This window comes from Columba livia, chromosome 5 (assembly GCF_036013475.1).
Source record: "Columba livia isolate bColLiv1 breed racing homer chromosome 5, bColLiv1.pat.W.v2, whole genome shotgun sequence".
NCBI lineage: Eukaryota > Metazoa > Chordata > Aves > Columbiformes > Columbidae > Columba > Columba livia.
Window position 1 is genome coordinate 6,049,385 of NC_088606.1, and position 15,899 is coordinate 6,065,283.

Here is a 15,899-nt window from a genome sequence, read left to right on the forward strand (position 1 = left end):
GCCCTTACCTCCAGCACTACCAAGTCCAAGTAGAGTGGAAGGCAAAAGCCACGTGTCCTGCAAATATTTGTGCCCCTTTTCCCTGACCACACTCATCAAGCACAGAGGCACAGGCAAATCAAAGCACCAACCTCACAGGTTACACTTTGTGCAGGCCTGTTCTCACTGACTGTTTCAACAAGACAAGGCCTAGTAAAAGCTCTAAGCCAGAATAAAAATGTCTCTCTTACCTTTCGAAGTTCCTTATCAAAATCCTCCTTTTCTTGGGCATATTTTGATTGTAAATGAAATAACTCAGACTCAAGCTGAATTCTATTAAATAAAGCCAATGTAGACATATTTAGGAGTGTTATTAGCAAAAAAAAATTAAAAATTATACATTCTTATTCTCAGGCCTCTGTATAAATGTAAGCTCTGTGAATGTCTGCATACACTTGAGCTCTATTCCATTCAGATGTCCTTATTCATTACTTCCCTCTAATATACCTGGTGAGAATAAAACCTGCAAAGAAGGTAAAGACATACAGATCTAGCAGGCTTTCTACTGCAAGAGCTTAAAATACAAGACAAGGAAGGCTTGTGGGGACAGGCAATCTTTTCTATAGACAAACTGATAGTACACAAGGAGAAAGCAGATAGGCTTTCAGGTAGGTAAGTCCTACCAGCAACAGGTCTACAGGTTAAAATGAGAACATTTGAGCATAGATTATTCCTCTTGCTTCTGATGGACATTGTGTGTGTGCATGTTTTACAGGATATAGTCAGAACAAGGGATACTCACTTTCTTTTTCTACCTTCTATACAAACCAAGAGCCATACAAGAAGTATAAGCCTCCCTAAGGAAATGTTTGAAAAAGCAAATCTGATACAGAAGAGCAGAGAATATAAAAAAGAAAAGAGAGGAAGATAAAGCCCCAGGATCCTAGTAGTTTCATAGCAAACAAATACAAGAGCAGAAAAACATGCTACCAGGCTTTGAAAGCATGTGCCAAACCTTTTGAAGGAAAAAATACATTGACCAGATCTTTCCTTTAACTCAACTGCCTTACTTATCTGTTACATCAGACAGTAGAATGAGTTATGAAGTACAAACACTCTAGAATAAAGACATCCACAACACTGAGCAGCTATAAAAATACAGCACAAAAAGAACAGAAACACAATGTTTCTGTTACCCTCAGGCTATGAAATTCCCCATAGCCCACAGGCCTGTGGCCATCACCAGGTCGTAACTACTTGGACCCTTGAAATATAAGCATGGTCAGCATGAATAGTCCTACTGAAGTTAATACTAAGGAGAGTAAGATAAGCAATTTATAACTGCCTATGGGATCAAGGGCCACGGCCGGATGCTGGCTGCAGCTCATTTTTTACAGTAATTACTTGTTAATTAATGGCAACATCAATTTCTTGAAGACATTAATGGATTAGTTCTGCCATCAAGAAAAATAGTAGAGTTTGGAGCAATAATTTTACCAAAGTTTCCAAGAACTCGTATTTTCTTCTTAGCTCAGCTTGTAGAGGGAAATGGGTTCAAACAACAAGTTGGAATCACCAGGAACAGTCTCATTATTTTTTTCCTATCACTTCAGTCGTTTCACCCTTCAGAAGGCCTCTGGCAGAGTCAGAAGAGAAGCAGCTATGGAGTAGCCTTGGTAATGCTAAATTGAGGATGTCCACGTTGAACTCCATGGGTGTAACATAGACAAGCCCATGGAATGATATTTGGATTATTTTGCTTATTCACATCATTTGTGATGCTTTGCATCTCAGCTAACATACCAAAGCAAATTTGCCAGAGCATATTAAGTATTTCAGCTGATAGGACAATGATAGCACATGCAGGGAGTAGTGACTGACTTTCCTACCATGCATATTGTAAGAAGAGCAGTATAACTCTAGTCCAAAGGGCACTGTTCATGAACATTTGTTCCCTGCCAGCTAATTTAGATTAACTCCAGTTGTCCTCCAAATCTTTACTGTATGCCCACTGAAGTCAATAGAAAGATTCCCATTACATAATTCACATACTTTATAGAATTTGGCTAGTTCTTCTTAAATACTGGGGGGGGAGAGGATTATTCTTCTTGAATTATTCTTTTTAGATATTGGGGAAAGAATCCCTCAGATAAGATTGATGTCGTTTTAGCAAAAAGATGAAATCAAATGGTCTAATAGTTCTTACTTCTTTTCTGAGAGTGCCAGCATGTTTTTCTTTTCCAATTCCAGTTTTTTTTCTAGTTTATTGCTTTTTTCTTTCAGCTTTGCAATGCGACTTTCCTCATTAGATATAGCCTATTAAAAAAATAACTATGTTAAAACATATAAAATTTCCAAAACAGCACTTTACTGCCACTGTTTTTTTTTTCTTATTTAATATTTCATAACATCTGCATTAGACTCTATTATTTTCCAGCCACTCTGAGATTTCACAGTCAAAATTACTACAGCCTGCAAAGAGAGAATACTGAAGAAGCAGTGATTAAGGCTGTACTTACTGTTATTTAATCACTGAAAGAGTTAAAAAAAGTCAGTGCAGGTTGGTAATGAAAAGAAACGTTAAAAAATTAACCTATGAAACTTGTCATTTAAGGGAACTTCACTGCAGATTTAACTCAGGTACCACTCCGGAATTTTTACTAACACGATACATGATTTTTACAGAAAGGCAGCTGTGCTTCTAACAAAAGTTGGCCAGACTAGGGCAGAACCTGATTATGTTTTACATCTGTGTGACAGATGCGCTCAATGCCCCCCAATCAAATTAATTTGACTTAACTCATTACAAAAGTATTAGTTTTGCAGTAGGGATGCTTGCAGTAGTACTGAGGCAACTCAGCAGATGTTAAACTGAACACACATAGTTTGAGTTAACCTTGCAAGAAATCAGAAAAAGAAAGATGAGTATGCTGGTTTTCCCTTAGTTTTCTCTGATAAGTAATCCCTGATAAAAAAAAGGGAAAAGTAGTTCTAGATTTGGCAGGGTTGAACTGGAAACCAGTATTGAATAGGTGGCAGACAGAAAAAGCCTGGTTGTCTTCTAGCCCTATCAGCTTTGACTTTCTGCATCCTGAGCTGCCTTAAAATTGTCACCTCCACCAGTGTGGAGCTACTTACACTGCTGAATGCATTCCCAGCACAATAGAGTCTCCTTGCTTATTTTAGTTTCTACATCACTTTTCCAGTACAAGCTCTTTCATAATATCTGTCGGAGTAGTCGCTTCTAAATTTCTTCCCCCTATGTCATAGTTTGCATCCACCAAATTGATTATCATTTATCTTTTTCAGCTAGTTCTCCAAATAGCTCCACCAGAGGCTGAACTGACTTTCACTGACTTGTTTTAATACTCCCTCTGAGAATGTCCTGATAATTAGATTGACTAGCACAGAGTAGTCAACTGGTTCATTAAGCTGGTAGAAAGAGTCTACATGGACCTTCTGTTTTTAAAAGTGACATTCTAACTAAGAGTTAATAACAACAGTCAAATAGACATCATGCAAGCTTATTTTTCTTCTTAAAAGCCAGGGACTGCATTTCTCCATAAATTCCCCTCCCTTTGACAAATTATGAAATTGAATGTTCATCTTTGTAATAAAGAACCAGAACTTTGTGTATAACTTACTGTTGAATTCCGACTTATCAAAGGCTGTAGGTCCAAAAGTTTTACATTCAGGTTTTCAAATTCTTGCTTTTTCTTGGAAGTTTCTGCTTGCTGAGTATCACGGATTATTTTCATTTCTCTCTTCTACATTAAAAATAATACAAGTAATTGAGCGATGTACTGTGCGTTGTTTGAAAATTTGTATTAAAACATCTGAAGCCTTCTAAAATTAAATGAGCACAAAAGTTACACTGGAAGAAAACAGTTTTCTGCAAAGCCACAGCTATGTACCAAATGACAAAATCCCATAAGAAAAGGAAAAAATAATTAGTTACTATAACATGCAAATTAGGACCTGATCTGTCAAAATTTCCTGTGATTTTATTCCAGCGTAGGAACCTGATTATACCATATTTTCTACTAGAAAGTTTTCTTTTAATCTGTTCGTCCATTTTTATCTTGTTGTTCAGGAAGGATGTCAAATATACACAACAGAAAGTAGGGCAGAACATAAAAAACAGTAAAACCCTATCTCAGAGCTTGCTGGAAAATACAGGTACCTTTATGTTAAGCAGTTTGCCTGGAGGGGTTGAATTCCCAGTATATGATTATTTGCATCACAGTCAGTAAGAAGCACCAATAACACAACATTCTGAGATGTGCTGCTAGAAACTTAAATTCATATATCAAGCAATTTTGATGTGTGCATGTTCGCCTGTGTGTATTTGTGTGTATATATATATATATATATATATACACATATACACACACACATACAAGCATGTGTATACAGAAGTCAAAACAGCCTGTCTGCACCCAGTGTCAAGAGAGTCGCTTTTCTGTTTGTGCTGCAGTGGAGACATATGTGAGTGCCAGATGAGAAAGCAAAATACATCTGGAGTCATTTCTAAGGTCATTTCATTTTTGGCGCTGTATAACTATCTGTAAAACTGCGAAGCACATTTACCTTTTTATCACATTCTTCTAGCGCTTTCTCAAGTTTACTTATTTTTTCAGGTATTTGTTCTTGCAATTCTGCTAAGGCTGCCTTTGCCCCGATTATTTCTTTTTCGGTATCTCTTATTTTATCACAAGTTTCAATTAAGAGAACATTGGTGTTAATTTTCACTGCTATCTTTTCATTCAGCGAGTCTACTATTTCTTTATACTGTTTCCGCAAGTATTGCAGCTCCTCACTGGAAAAAACAAACAAAATTAGATTATATTTCCTACTATTCATTCAAAGACTTTGTTCAGAAGTTTGTTGAAATGAATGCTTGCCGATCTATACATTAATTCAGTCTGCTATAGTGCTATATATTATAAAGCATGACATGTGATGTGATGAAAACCATCTAAGACCTTGCATTCCAATGGAACGGCTTTCAGTTATTTGTATTTTAATTCTTTCAAAGTTGGTATCTTAACTCTTTCAAAGTTGGTGTTTTTTTCTGATGTGATTATTTTTCCTCAACTTCCGTTAAAAATGAGAGGGCTGCTTGCAGGCACTGGAAGAACAAAGAAAGCAGGTTTCCCCAAAGAAAACGCATTGTGATTTCTTTTTGAACAGCTCTAGGTGACAGCTTTTGAACAGCAGAAGGTGACAGCAATACAAAATCTGGTAGAGAGAAAACAAGTATCTCCCAAATATCTTGGGGTAACTCTTGAAGAGGAAGATGGATCTCTAGCGCAGTTACCAATTCAGAGTTCTTTCCGCATTTCTTTTCTTTTTTTTTAAAAAAAACCTGAAAATTATTATTTTGTCTGTCGTGGCTCCTTAACATTAATTGTTGAAAGAGAAAACTCTCCCTGCCAGTGTGGGAAGCGAAGCTCCAGAGAGTTTTCCCTAAGGGAGCTGATCAAAGCTATGGTGGGCAGGCAGCAGCAGGCAGGCTCTGCTCTTCACAAAATCAGATTTTAAAAACCAGGCTGGCTGCTGTAGCAAAGACTTGCCTAGGAACGTTTGTGGCCAGCTGCAGGGGTGAGGGCCAAGCACGACTCACCGTCTTTTGATAACATTTTGGTTCTCCCTAATCGTCTTGCCAGTATGGTTTTCCTTGTTCAAAGTAATACATACCATAGTGCATCATGCTGCCTTTCACAAAGCGTTTCCTTCTCCTCCAGTAATGCAATTTCATCAGTAATGCTTTTCAGTGCAGACTGCAGCTGATTTATCTTAGCAGTGCTAGATTCTCGTGCAGCAGCAACAAGAGCTAAAACATAAACCACAAAACACGCGGAAGCCTCTGAGCTATAAAAAGGTATATATGAGATAATGCATTAAGGGATTGATCCATAATCGTTAATTCACTGCTAGAGGTACTGTCACCTGGCAAGGAACAGCTGTGATTCTAAGACACTAACATCTTGAAAACTGCATACTTTATTTAGGCAGTTTAGTCTTATCACATTTCCCTAGTCACCTGCATTTATCAACAAGAAGCAGCCTGCTGTGTTCTCACAGAACAATTGCTCTTTTTCATCCTATATGTCTAAGAAATTCCCTAGACATAGAGCGAACCAGCAAAAATTACTTCATTCCCCTTCAGAAAAATCTGCACAACCAGCTCTGGCAAGACAGAGACAAGAAGCAGGATCACCTGGCTTGAAATTCAATAACATCTCTCCCAGAAGAGCCACTGCCGTGTACAAGTGAAGAGCCTGGATGAAGAGGCACTGTGGGTAAAGCTCCTCTGTACAGGAGCGTTGTACTACAGCATCTTTTCATTTTCTGAGATAACAGCCACATTAGTGTACATCCACCCACGCAAAAAACACTTAGGCGGCGCAGAATGGGAGCAGCTCGTACAAACAACCGACTAGCTGCATAGCAACCACGTGCTACAGGCAGAGAGAAGGTGAGGGGGGAAACAGCTATAAGAAAGTAGTCAACAAACACAGAATGTAGCTGCAAATAAAGTAAAATAAAATTTGAAAAATTCTGGTTGCTTTTTTATTATGAACCTAAAGCTGGTCTAACTCCATAGGTTATGGTTGGACTTGATGATCCTGGGGTTCTCTTAGCAATAGGACAAGGGGCCATGGGCTTAAACTCTGCCAGGGGAAATTTAGGCTGGATATTAGAAAGAAATTCTTTACAGAGAGAGTGGTCAGGCATTGGAATGGCTGCCCAGGGAGGTGCTGGACTCGCCGTCCCTGGAGGTTTTTAAACTGAGATTGGACATGGCACTTAGTGCCATGATCTAGTAAACGGACTAGAGTTGGACCAAGGGTTGGACTTGATGATCTCTGAGGTCTTTTCCAACCCAGGCAATTCTGTGATTCTATAGAACTCTAAAAAGAGTAGTCTTGGCCACCCTGCCATCCTTTGTGCTGTGCCACCACTAACAATCATGTATCCTTGTGGTTGGCCAGATAAAGAACCCCGATTCCCTTACTTCTCCCCAAAAGCAGAATTGCTAACATTCATCTAGATTGACTCCCTGACCACTTTCCTTTGCGACTTCAGTGCAAACAGAAGGTAGTGGCAGAATAGGGGTTGGTCATCTTAAAAGTAAAGCCATAACTGAGCAAAAAAAGAAAAGAGAAATAGAGCTCAAATTGTATTTTTCTCTAGGCACCTACATTTGAGCTGATGCTCTAGCCTCCATTTCAGGCCAGTGGAGAGAGAGACACACTTCAAGTTCATGATTCTTCTGATTTGCTTGAAACATCTGTTCTAGGGTGAGATGAATCATGCCTGGAAGTGACACTTTGCTGTCTAGAAGAGACAGCCGGTAAGCATTTTGTCGGGTGAAACCCACCCAAAAGTAAAGACACATCGGATGAGCATTGTTATCCCTGCTGCACAGAGAGGGAACTCACAGCACCTCAAAGCATCAGAGAAAAGCTGTGGCAGGGCTGGGGTCAGGACTGAACGCTGCAGTTCCCCAGTCATTCCTCTAGTGCTTGTGTGTGGTCTTCATTGAAGATATCTCTTGTTTACACTCTTACGTGAGAAAATAATCCCTCACAATATCACACATCAGCAAATGCTCATCTTCTTTCATTAGAAAGTTATTACTGAAAGCAGTAAGATTTATTTTATAGAATACTTCTAATTGTTTAAATGCATAGAAAAATCAATTCTCTTCTGAGAAAAGCCAGGACTACCTGCCATCTCTGCCATAATCTCTCCTGGAAAATTCCGCACTCTGAAGCGAAGATTGCTGTTTTTTATAGTCTCCTCTTCTAGGCATTCGATGGTATACCTTCGAATTTCTTCCTAATGATTAAAACAATCAGCAAATGATAACCCAGTAATACAACAACAGATCAAAAAGTACGTCTTCCCTACAAAACCATTATTTCATATTTTTTTAGTTATTTGGCACTGGCTATTTTCCATGCCTAGATACATCATTCTCCTTGCTTGTACTTGCTCTCTTTCACCCTTTCTTTCACTCTTCAAAACAACAAGTCTCTTGTTTTACAGGTAGCTGACACAGCCTATGTATCTCCAGGAACTGTTGGCCTCAGACTATTAACAACCTTCAGGGAGCTGTTACCTACACCTCTGCTCCAGAAGCTGTGCTGGCAGGGAAGGTCTTCACGGTCAGCTTCTGCCATTGTGCATGACATATATTATTTAAGCAATAATGAAGAAGGGGACTCTAGCTGGCCTTGAGACACACTAGAAAGTCACCTTCTGGTTCATGGTTAATGGTATGAGAAGGGTCACTTCTAGAGTGGTAGAGGAGCAAGAGAACACAGACTGAACTGACTATGGGACAAGCCCTCAGACAACTGACTCCCCCAGTTTGTATGACTGAAAATTGTAGGTGGGTTGATGAAACCCCAAATGTCTGGAGGAATAAATCAGTTCTTAAATGGATGTTGACTTTGGCATCAGAGCTGATGCATAAAACCAACCCTATCTTTCTCCTCCAGTTTTGCTAACAGTTGCAATCACCAGCTGAGATACTGTGGGAAGATACTGTTGAATTTTACTGTCTACAGAGCAAATCCTATATGCCCGCATATAAATTACTCTCATTTCCTAGGGAGGATGAAATATTTAGAGGTGCAAAATAAATGTGTAAGAGGTTTTAATTTCATATGAGTTACATCCTCAATTAGCTGAAGCAGTGAAAAAGAAAACAGCTTTATGATTTCAGCACATTATATAAAACACTTATCTGATAGACTAATGCACAACTGGTCTGAAATGGATGATTTAGAAGCCTTCTGGAGGAGAAAGGAAAGCTTTACAAGATTTACACCTACCTAGACAAACACGTTGTGGAAATAACTTTAAAACACCTTCTGTTGGAAGCTATTCTGACTTTAATGGCTTCAGAGGTCTTGCAGCAAAAGTTAGCTACCTACAAACAGCCATTCTCAGCTCGTAATTGCTGTAAGGACTCTTATTATCACACACAATGCCATTGCTTCAAGAAAAGACAAATTGCTCAAGAAAATAAAATCCCTTTGCACCAGGTCACAGGGCAAACTACCCACCTGCTGAACTCTGTACCATGTGCTGAACACGCTAATGTTAGTGGGTGTATCCTCACAGCAGCCCTGACAGCAAAGCATCGTCTTTCTCCCTCGCACCAATGGTATAAGACCCTTATGATGTAAAAAGCTCTACACAAATTGACTCTTGCCTTCAGGTGATTTTTGTGATGCTCCTCACAAGTCACTGTAGGTTCAGAGCTTATCTAACTTGCACAAATGCAACTATCAAGACACAATAGTATTGTGGACAGAACTTTAACCCCAAGCCTCAATTTACTCTGCTGAGTATAACACCCTTCCTCTTTTTATTTTGGCAGAAATCTGGGCACTCCCCAAATTTCCCCAGCCCATTATATAATTGGCGTCCACTGCTCCCTCATTAAAACAGCGGCAGGTGAGCTATGGCTGGGATCAGCTGGGTGACCTACCCTGGTCAGGTTGATTTGCTCTCTTATATTACAGACTAGATTCTACAAGCAGCAAACTGCACACAAGCAGCCACCAACTTAGCCCTGAACTGCTGATCTCTCTCGAGGTAGAATGTAATTCACACAAAAGGACATTTCTACTATTACAACTATAAAAGACTGATTTAATGGTTACCAACTAACATTTTCCCCTACACTTGAAACTAAATATTAGATTTTTTTTTCTTACCAGTTCCTTAATAGCAGCAACAGTATCCTCAAGATATTGCATAATTTCCCCACTGAATGCAGAGTCTTCATTTTTCAAGTGTTTTTCTAAATTAAAAATACAATTAAATTAAAATCTAGAGTCTTTAAGCTTCAAATATTGCTCCGTTGTTCTGCAATAATGATTCTGAAAGAGAAGGATTTATTTTTCAATTATTTGCTAAATCTGTTTTGCCTTGTTGTAAAGTAGGTCAGCATCTTTCACACTCCTCCTGGTGCACAGAAAAGGCAGATGTACAAGTGGCATATGAAGTCCACAGGACCTGGTAAAATATTCAGTCACAAAATGGTTCCAACTTAAATTCTGCAGAAATTATATTTTTCAAGAGTCATTCAGAACAATTTGTAGAGGTTATTAAACTGAAGTAAAAGCTGTGGATCAAAATAATTTCCCTTTAAGTGAGGCATAGCTAATCTTTAGTATTTTTCCAAGCAGTCATGACTTCATTATGTCTCTTTCCACCCAAAAATACTAATATGGATTCATCAAAGCCTGAAGTGAGATTTACATTCCTCCAGAACCTACTCTTTGTGTTGTTAAATTTAATTTAGCTTGAGCTGGAATAATAATTGCAAGGATTTGAATTCATCCAAAATATTATTATACCTGTTACAGTGGCATGAATTTTTTTTGATACTCTGATTTTGTAACAGAGGCTAAATCCTCATTAGGAGGCAAAAACCAATATTCTTAATCCAAGCATATTTGCTGTGAAGACGAGGCAATGAGCCAGCTGAGAGCTTTGCTTTAATTTGACCTACTAACTTGTTTGAAAACTGTCAGCTGTCTCATTCCACCAGGATCTTTATCCAGGAGCAATCGCTACCTCTGCCCTACCTGCCCATCTCCAGGCCTGAAGATGTCACCTACCGGCACGGCATCTTCTGTGAACTCTCAGCAGGAGACACATCAGAAAACAAACCCATACGTGCAGCAAACAGCAGAGTGGGTGGTGCAATTTGTAGAATTTGCCTCAGCTTCACCAATTACTGCTAATTCCAGACAAATCTGACAACATCAGTCTGAAATCACAGCCTTTTTACCGTCTGAAAATCAACAGAGCTATGAGCTGCTTTCCTCAGAAACGTAACAAAATTTAGGGCACATCATGAATAGATGAAAATCTGTGTTAAAAGCCTAATTTAAGTTCTGCTTGTGAAGTCTTTTTTTCCAGTGCTTTAGGTCTTCACTCTTCCACACCTGCTCTTGATTTCCTTTTATGTATTTGATTTTCCCCCTTCTTTCGTGCTTACATTTGCTCTCTTGAAAAATCTATATTTCCTAGATGAAACATCTCCTTTCAAAAAAAGTTGCAATGAAGTTTTAAGGTATTTTCCATTTCCTCCTATGCCTGTTATTAAACCAAAACTAAACCAAAACCACCCATATTCCTCAGAAAAGTCTTGCTATTTTTTCCAACATGCTGCACCAAAATTCAGCCGGCCTTTTAACCTACTCTCTTCACTGCCAAAACTCATATCTTAAACAAACCTTGAAACCTTTTAAAGAGGCATAAAAACTGCTTCTAAAAAGATGCTTTGTCCCACCTGAAATACCCCCTTGTCCCCACTGGCTCCTTCAGGCATGGGATGAACTACAACCTGACAGTGGCCAGGAGGGAAGAGCACCAAGACCATGGACATTTACTGGTGGAGTGTTTCCACGTCATCTTAGATCTCATCCTGCAGTTTATGTCACCCCAAGCCATTTGTCTCATCTCCGTTTGCCTTTTTCTGATCTCCAGGTCATAAGCTCTTTGAGGGACGTTGTGACTGTACAGCCTTTGGAACTAAGCTGTTGAAATAGCGCCATGCAACCAGTCTCAAAGGTGACAGGGAAGCTCAGCCCTGGGCCCATACAGTCGCTATTCTGACAGCTGAACCCTCCAGAAGTGAATATTTTGTCATACACATCTATAACTGCAAGCTGTGCTCAATCCTGCCTATTTATAAGAAACCAGTTTTGTTAGACAAGAATAACTTTCAATTACAGTTAAACAGATTTGACAGTGATGGAATGTTTTCAATGGTCTGGAATTGGAAAATTCGAAAGGATAACGAGATGCAGTGACCCACAGCATGGAATCCACCCCTCGAGGCTGCTCAGCCTTAGTATGCGTCTGCCCCTACCTCTTAAAGAGAAGTATTTTAGAGCCAGATAAAACTTGTTTGAAATGCATCCCCTGGTACTTAGTTCACTTGGTGCTTTTTCTCTAGCTAACTTTATTACTCGTAGCGCAGTTTCCTTGCTTACACTTGAAGCAATCCTTCTCTTGCACGATGATTAATCTTCCCTTCTAGAGCAAATGTATTCTGTTTTTAGCCACTGCTTCATCTCCTTCACGAAGGCCTTCGCACCAAGCTGCTGATTGCTGAACTGTTCCAGTTTTAAATCTCCATAATCCATCCAGCTACCCTGAAAGCAGCTGTATTTCTTACGAGAGACACCATGATAAATGTGATTCTATAGGTCACATTTATCTTCCAAGAAGGCCCAACAGCTCCATAAGCAGGTTTTTGTCTGATATGGCCCAGAAAAAAAATCTAAATATTAACATTCAAGACAACTCAGAGGTTTCTAACCTCTCAAGACCTGAAAGGAATGGATTTTTGCCTTGGGCATATTTAAAATGTCCTTCTTCCTTCAGATACCACGCCACACGCTCACTTCAGAGGCTGAGGGGACCACAAGCATCTGTCCTCCACCTGCCACATCACCCGAACCACCATGCAAAGTGCATTCGCTTCTTAATGTGCCACCAGGCTCGTAGGGGAAGGAGGATTTTCCTCAACGCTGCCCTACGATGTCGGCACTGGTGACAGCAAGGAGGTTTGTGTTACAGGTACAGGCTGCGGCTGTCCGTGGAAACTCTTTTTTTAAGCAGGGTTTCTAGAAATAAGATGCAGTAGAAAAGCTTGAAGAGGAAAAACCCTAGACATCTTCACATACATGCTTGCCAAAAAGTCTTGGGAGTCCCACAGAGGAACCAGATGGCCCCATATGTGACAGTAAAACCAGAAAGACAAGGAGGAAATGCATTAATAACCATGGCAGCCTTCTCATTTAGAAACACATGGCCTGCACATGTCCCTTCCCCACCAGACACTTGCAGTGACTCTTCCCTTCAGGTTTTATGCTTTCTACACTAACCCCAGTAAACCAGGCTGCAGGTAAACAGGAAAAGACAGTCCACAGCCATGGGGGTAACATTAGCCATGTTTCCTTGGGCTGATATTTAAAACGGCAAAAAATGGTAAGGCAAGAAATGGTAAGGCAAGAAATGGTAAGGCAAAATAATACCCATTTTCCCTATTAAGCCCTGGTTGCGCACATCCCCACAGTAGAAAATACATGTACAACACAAGGTGTGCGTCTTTCCCTGCTTCTGCCTGCCCAGGGCTGGAGGGACATCATCCCCAGGGAGACCAGCCCTCCCTCCCCACGCCGTGGTTGGAGGCACCTCAGCAGCCCCCAAGCGCTGTGCACACCCACCCAGGCCCTGCAGGCGCCTGAGGGCGGCCGGTGCCACCGCAGAGGATGAGCGAGCCGTGGTGGACGGACCAGCTTTCAACATGGTGGCTGGGCCAGGCCTCGCTGTTGCCAGGCAACCAGGCTCTGAGGGTCCAGGGCCACGCTCTGTCCCCTCACCCCACGGCAGAGGGACAGACCTTCTGGGGCCTCAGGCTGGGTCTGTCACCCCAACAGAACTCGCAGGGTTAAATCTGGGTGTAGCCTGCACCCCATTTCAGCCTCCCAGGGGTGCCAATGAGGAGTCATGATGTGCACAAGCTTCTGAACAAGGCTTCACAGAATCACAGAATGTCAGGGGTTGGAAGGGACCTGGAAAGCTCATCCAGTGCAATCCCCCCATGGAGCAGGAACACCCAGATGAGGTTACACAGGAAGGTGTCCAGGCGGGTTGGAATGTCTGCAGAGAAGGAGACTCCACAACCTCCCTGGACAGCCTGGGCCAGGCTCTGGCACCCTCACTGAGAAGAAGTTTCTTCTCAAATGAAGTGGAACCTCTTGTGTTCCAGTTTGAACCCATTACCCCTTGTCCTGTCATTGGTTGTCACCGAGAAGAGCCTGGTTCCATCCTCCTGACACTTACCCTTTACATATTGATAACCATGAATGAGGTCACCCTTCAGTCTCCTCTTCTCCAAACTAAAGCTTTGAGTGGGAGAAGACCTCACCACCTTCCACACATTACATTCAGGGATACAACAGTTGGGTTGTTGTTCCTCGTAGAAGTCATTTTTTTGGGAGCAGGAATTTTCTACACTGTTGCAGTCTCTTGTGCTTCTGGTTTGAGGTTTTCCTCCATCACAGAAAAGGGATCCCGTCAAGATTAGATCAAAATATTACAATAAACCCAGAAGAGTCTTGGGCAACATATGAAATGGCCTTCTCGGAAAACATGGTGCATACAATACTTTTAGGTCCTAGCAGTTAAAGCTGACAACTTCTGGCCTTGGAGGCTATGCTGGCATCCCAACCTTTCAAAACATGGAAGATTTTAAAATATTAATAATGAAGCTTAGATTCTTTATTTACTTTTCCAAGCCTGCAGGTTGCAGTTGAGTTGCCTTCTGAAGCTGCCCCATTTTTAAATGCTGTTATCTGTGGTTTACAGTTATCACTGGAAAAACATGGGCCCTGCGAACAAATATCCTCTATTCAAAACTGAAGATAAAGTAGTGATTGTATGAGGGAGTATCAGCTGGCACTGCTGATTATTTTAACATGAAATAAGCTCATAGAGACAAGTAATCAGCAGGATAATATCACCTCTTGTTCATTATTGAAATACATCTAATAGAAAGTGCTGCAACTTTCCTCTGGAGATAACCAGCTTTTTAGAAGATGGATCCTTTCTTTCCTACATATTTATGGCTGCCGCCACTTTGCCAAGCTATTACTGGTGTATTGGGATTGTTTGGCAAGGTTTTGGTAGCAGTGGGACCTACTGGGTGGCTTCTGTAACAAGATGCAGAAACTTCCCCCTTGTCAAATAGAGCCCACGTCAGCAGCATCACGTTTGCAACTTGTGCAGAGCTGCAGAGAACTTCAAGCTCTTTGACTCTTCACCGAAAATGTCTAATGGCTCTTACACAAAAGGTCCTCCTCAGGGCTATTTTCTCTCCCAGATACATGCCTTTCCAATTGTCACCATGCTGCATGTGCCAGTGCAATAAAACCTTATCTGCAGACTTTGCTTTCAAACTCCTGTCAAAGATGAGGAGGCAAACACAGTACAGACATATAAATCTCACACATGAGCAAAGGGGAGGTCAGAAACTGGGATGGTTTTACAACTGCTGCAGGACATTTAAGCAAAGAAATACTTTTATTTCTATCTCCAGACTTCTAGGAATTTATTGCTGCCCCATATCAGAAATAAATTTAGCTACTGCATTAATCACCAAACGGGGAAATTAGAATTCCTGCCCAGCCTTACGGTGAAAGTAGCTGGGCAATGCAGCACCAGCTTACAAGAGCTACCAGGGTATTAGGTCTGAGCAAGCAGAGGTGATGTTTGTCCAGGAGGATCTGCTCCTTTTACTACAACTCACAGTCTGAACATGGATAAAGCAAATACATATTCAACACGAATGAAAATTTGCATGTCTCATAAATCACCTGCTTCCTGACAAGTTTGTTAGAGTAAAAACTAAGAAGGGAACTCCAGTAGATTTGCCCCTCTCTATTTATTTATTTTCTCTAATTTCTATTAACCTATATATCACAACCTGAATCTTATCTGGTTACCCTTTTCTCTGCATTCAAAATTGTGGCACAGCAAACAGGATTCATAAAGGGAGACATGGACCAGTCTGTCTTCATAGCATCTTCCTGACTCCTGGAAAACAAGAGGAGTGAATCTCCATCTGCATTAGGAAGAACTGACAAGCCCTTAAACTTTTGTCACAAGTGTAAGGATGGCCTCACCAGTGCCTGGATGTCTCTGCTGAGCCTGGAATACCTTTCTTGGGATCAGACAGATTAGTAGTTAACAATAAATAAGTGCAACATTTTCTTCCCAAAGAGAATGGGCCCAATTTGGAGTTCAAATGATCTGGAGAGAGCTGCTGTGACTTCAGCTGATCTACTTGTCCATATCACATGAACATCTGTAAT

At 40.8% G+C, this 15,899-nt stretch overlaps 1 protein-coding gene across 3 annotated transcripts in view; it reads right to left on the reverse strand.

Moving 5' to 3' along the window:
• LOC102096681 (CAP-Gly domain-containing linker protein 1) overlaps positions 1-13,357 on the reverse strand; it is a 29,317-nt gene extending 15,960 nt beyond the window's left edge. For 2 of the 3 annotated variants that reach the window (XM_021292777.2, XM_065063232.1), the window contains exons 1-8: positions 13,251-13,357; positions 9,720-9,805; positions 7,716-7,827; positions 5,680-5,815; positions 4,570-4,798; positions 3,624-3,746; positions 2,186-2,295; positions 231-312 (exon numbers count right to left, since the gene is read on the reverse strand). In XM_021292777.2, coding sequence (XP_021148452.1) covers positions 231-312; positions 2,186-2,295; positions 3,624-3,746; positions 4,570-4,798; positions 5,680-5,815; positions 7,716-7,827; positions 9,720-9,805; positions 13,251-13,332 — 960 coding nt within the window. In that variant the 5' untranslated portion in view covers positions 13,333-13,357. Of the gene's footprint in view, positions 1-230; positions 313-2,185; positions 2,296-3,623; positions 3,747-4,569; positions 4,799-5,679; positions 5,816-7,715; positions 7,828-9,719; positions 11,401-13,250 lie in introns of those variants that run through there. The other variant, XM_065063233.1, reaches the window with a different exon arrangement.
• Positions 13,358-15,899: the final 2,542 nt, after the last annotated feature.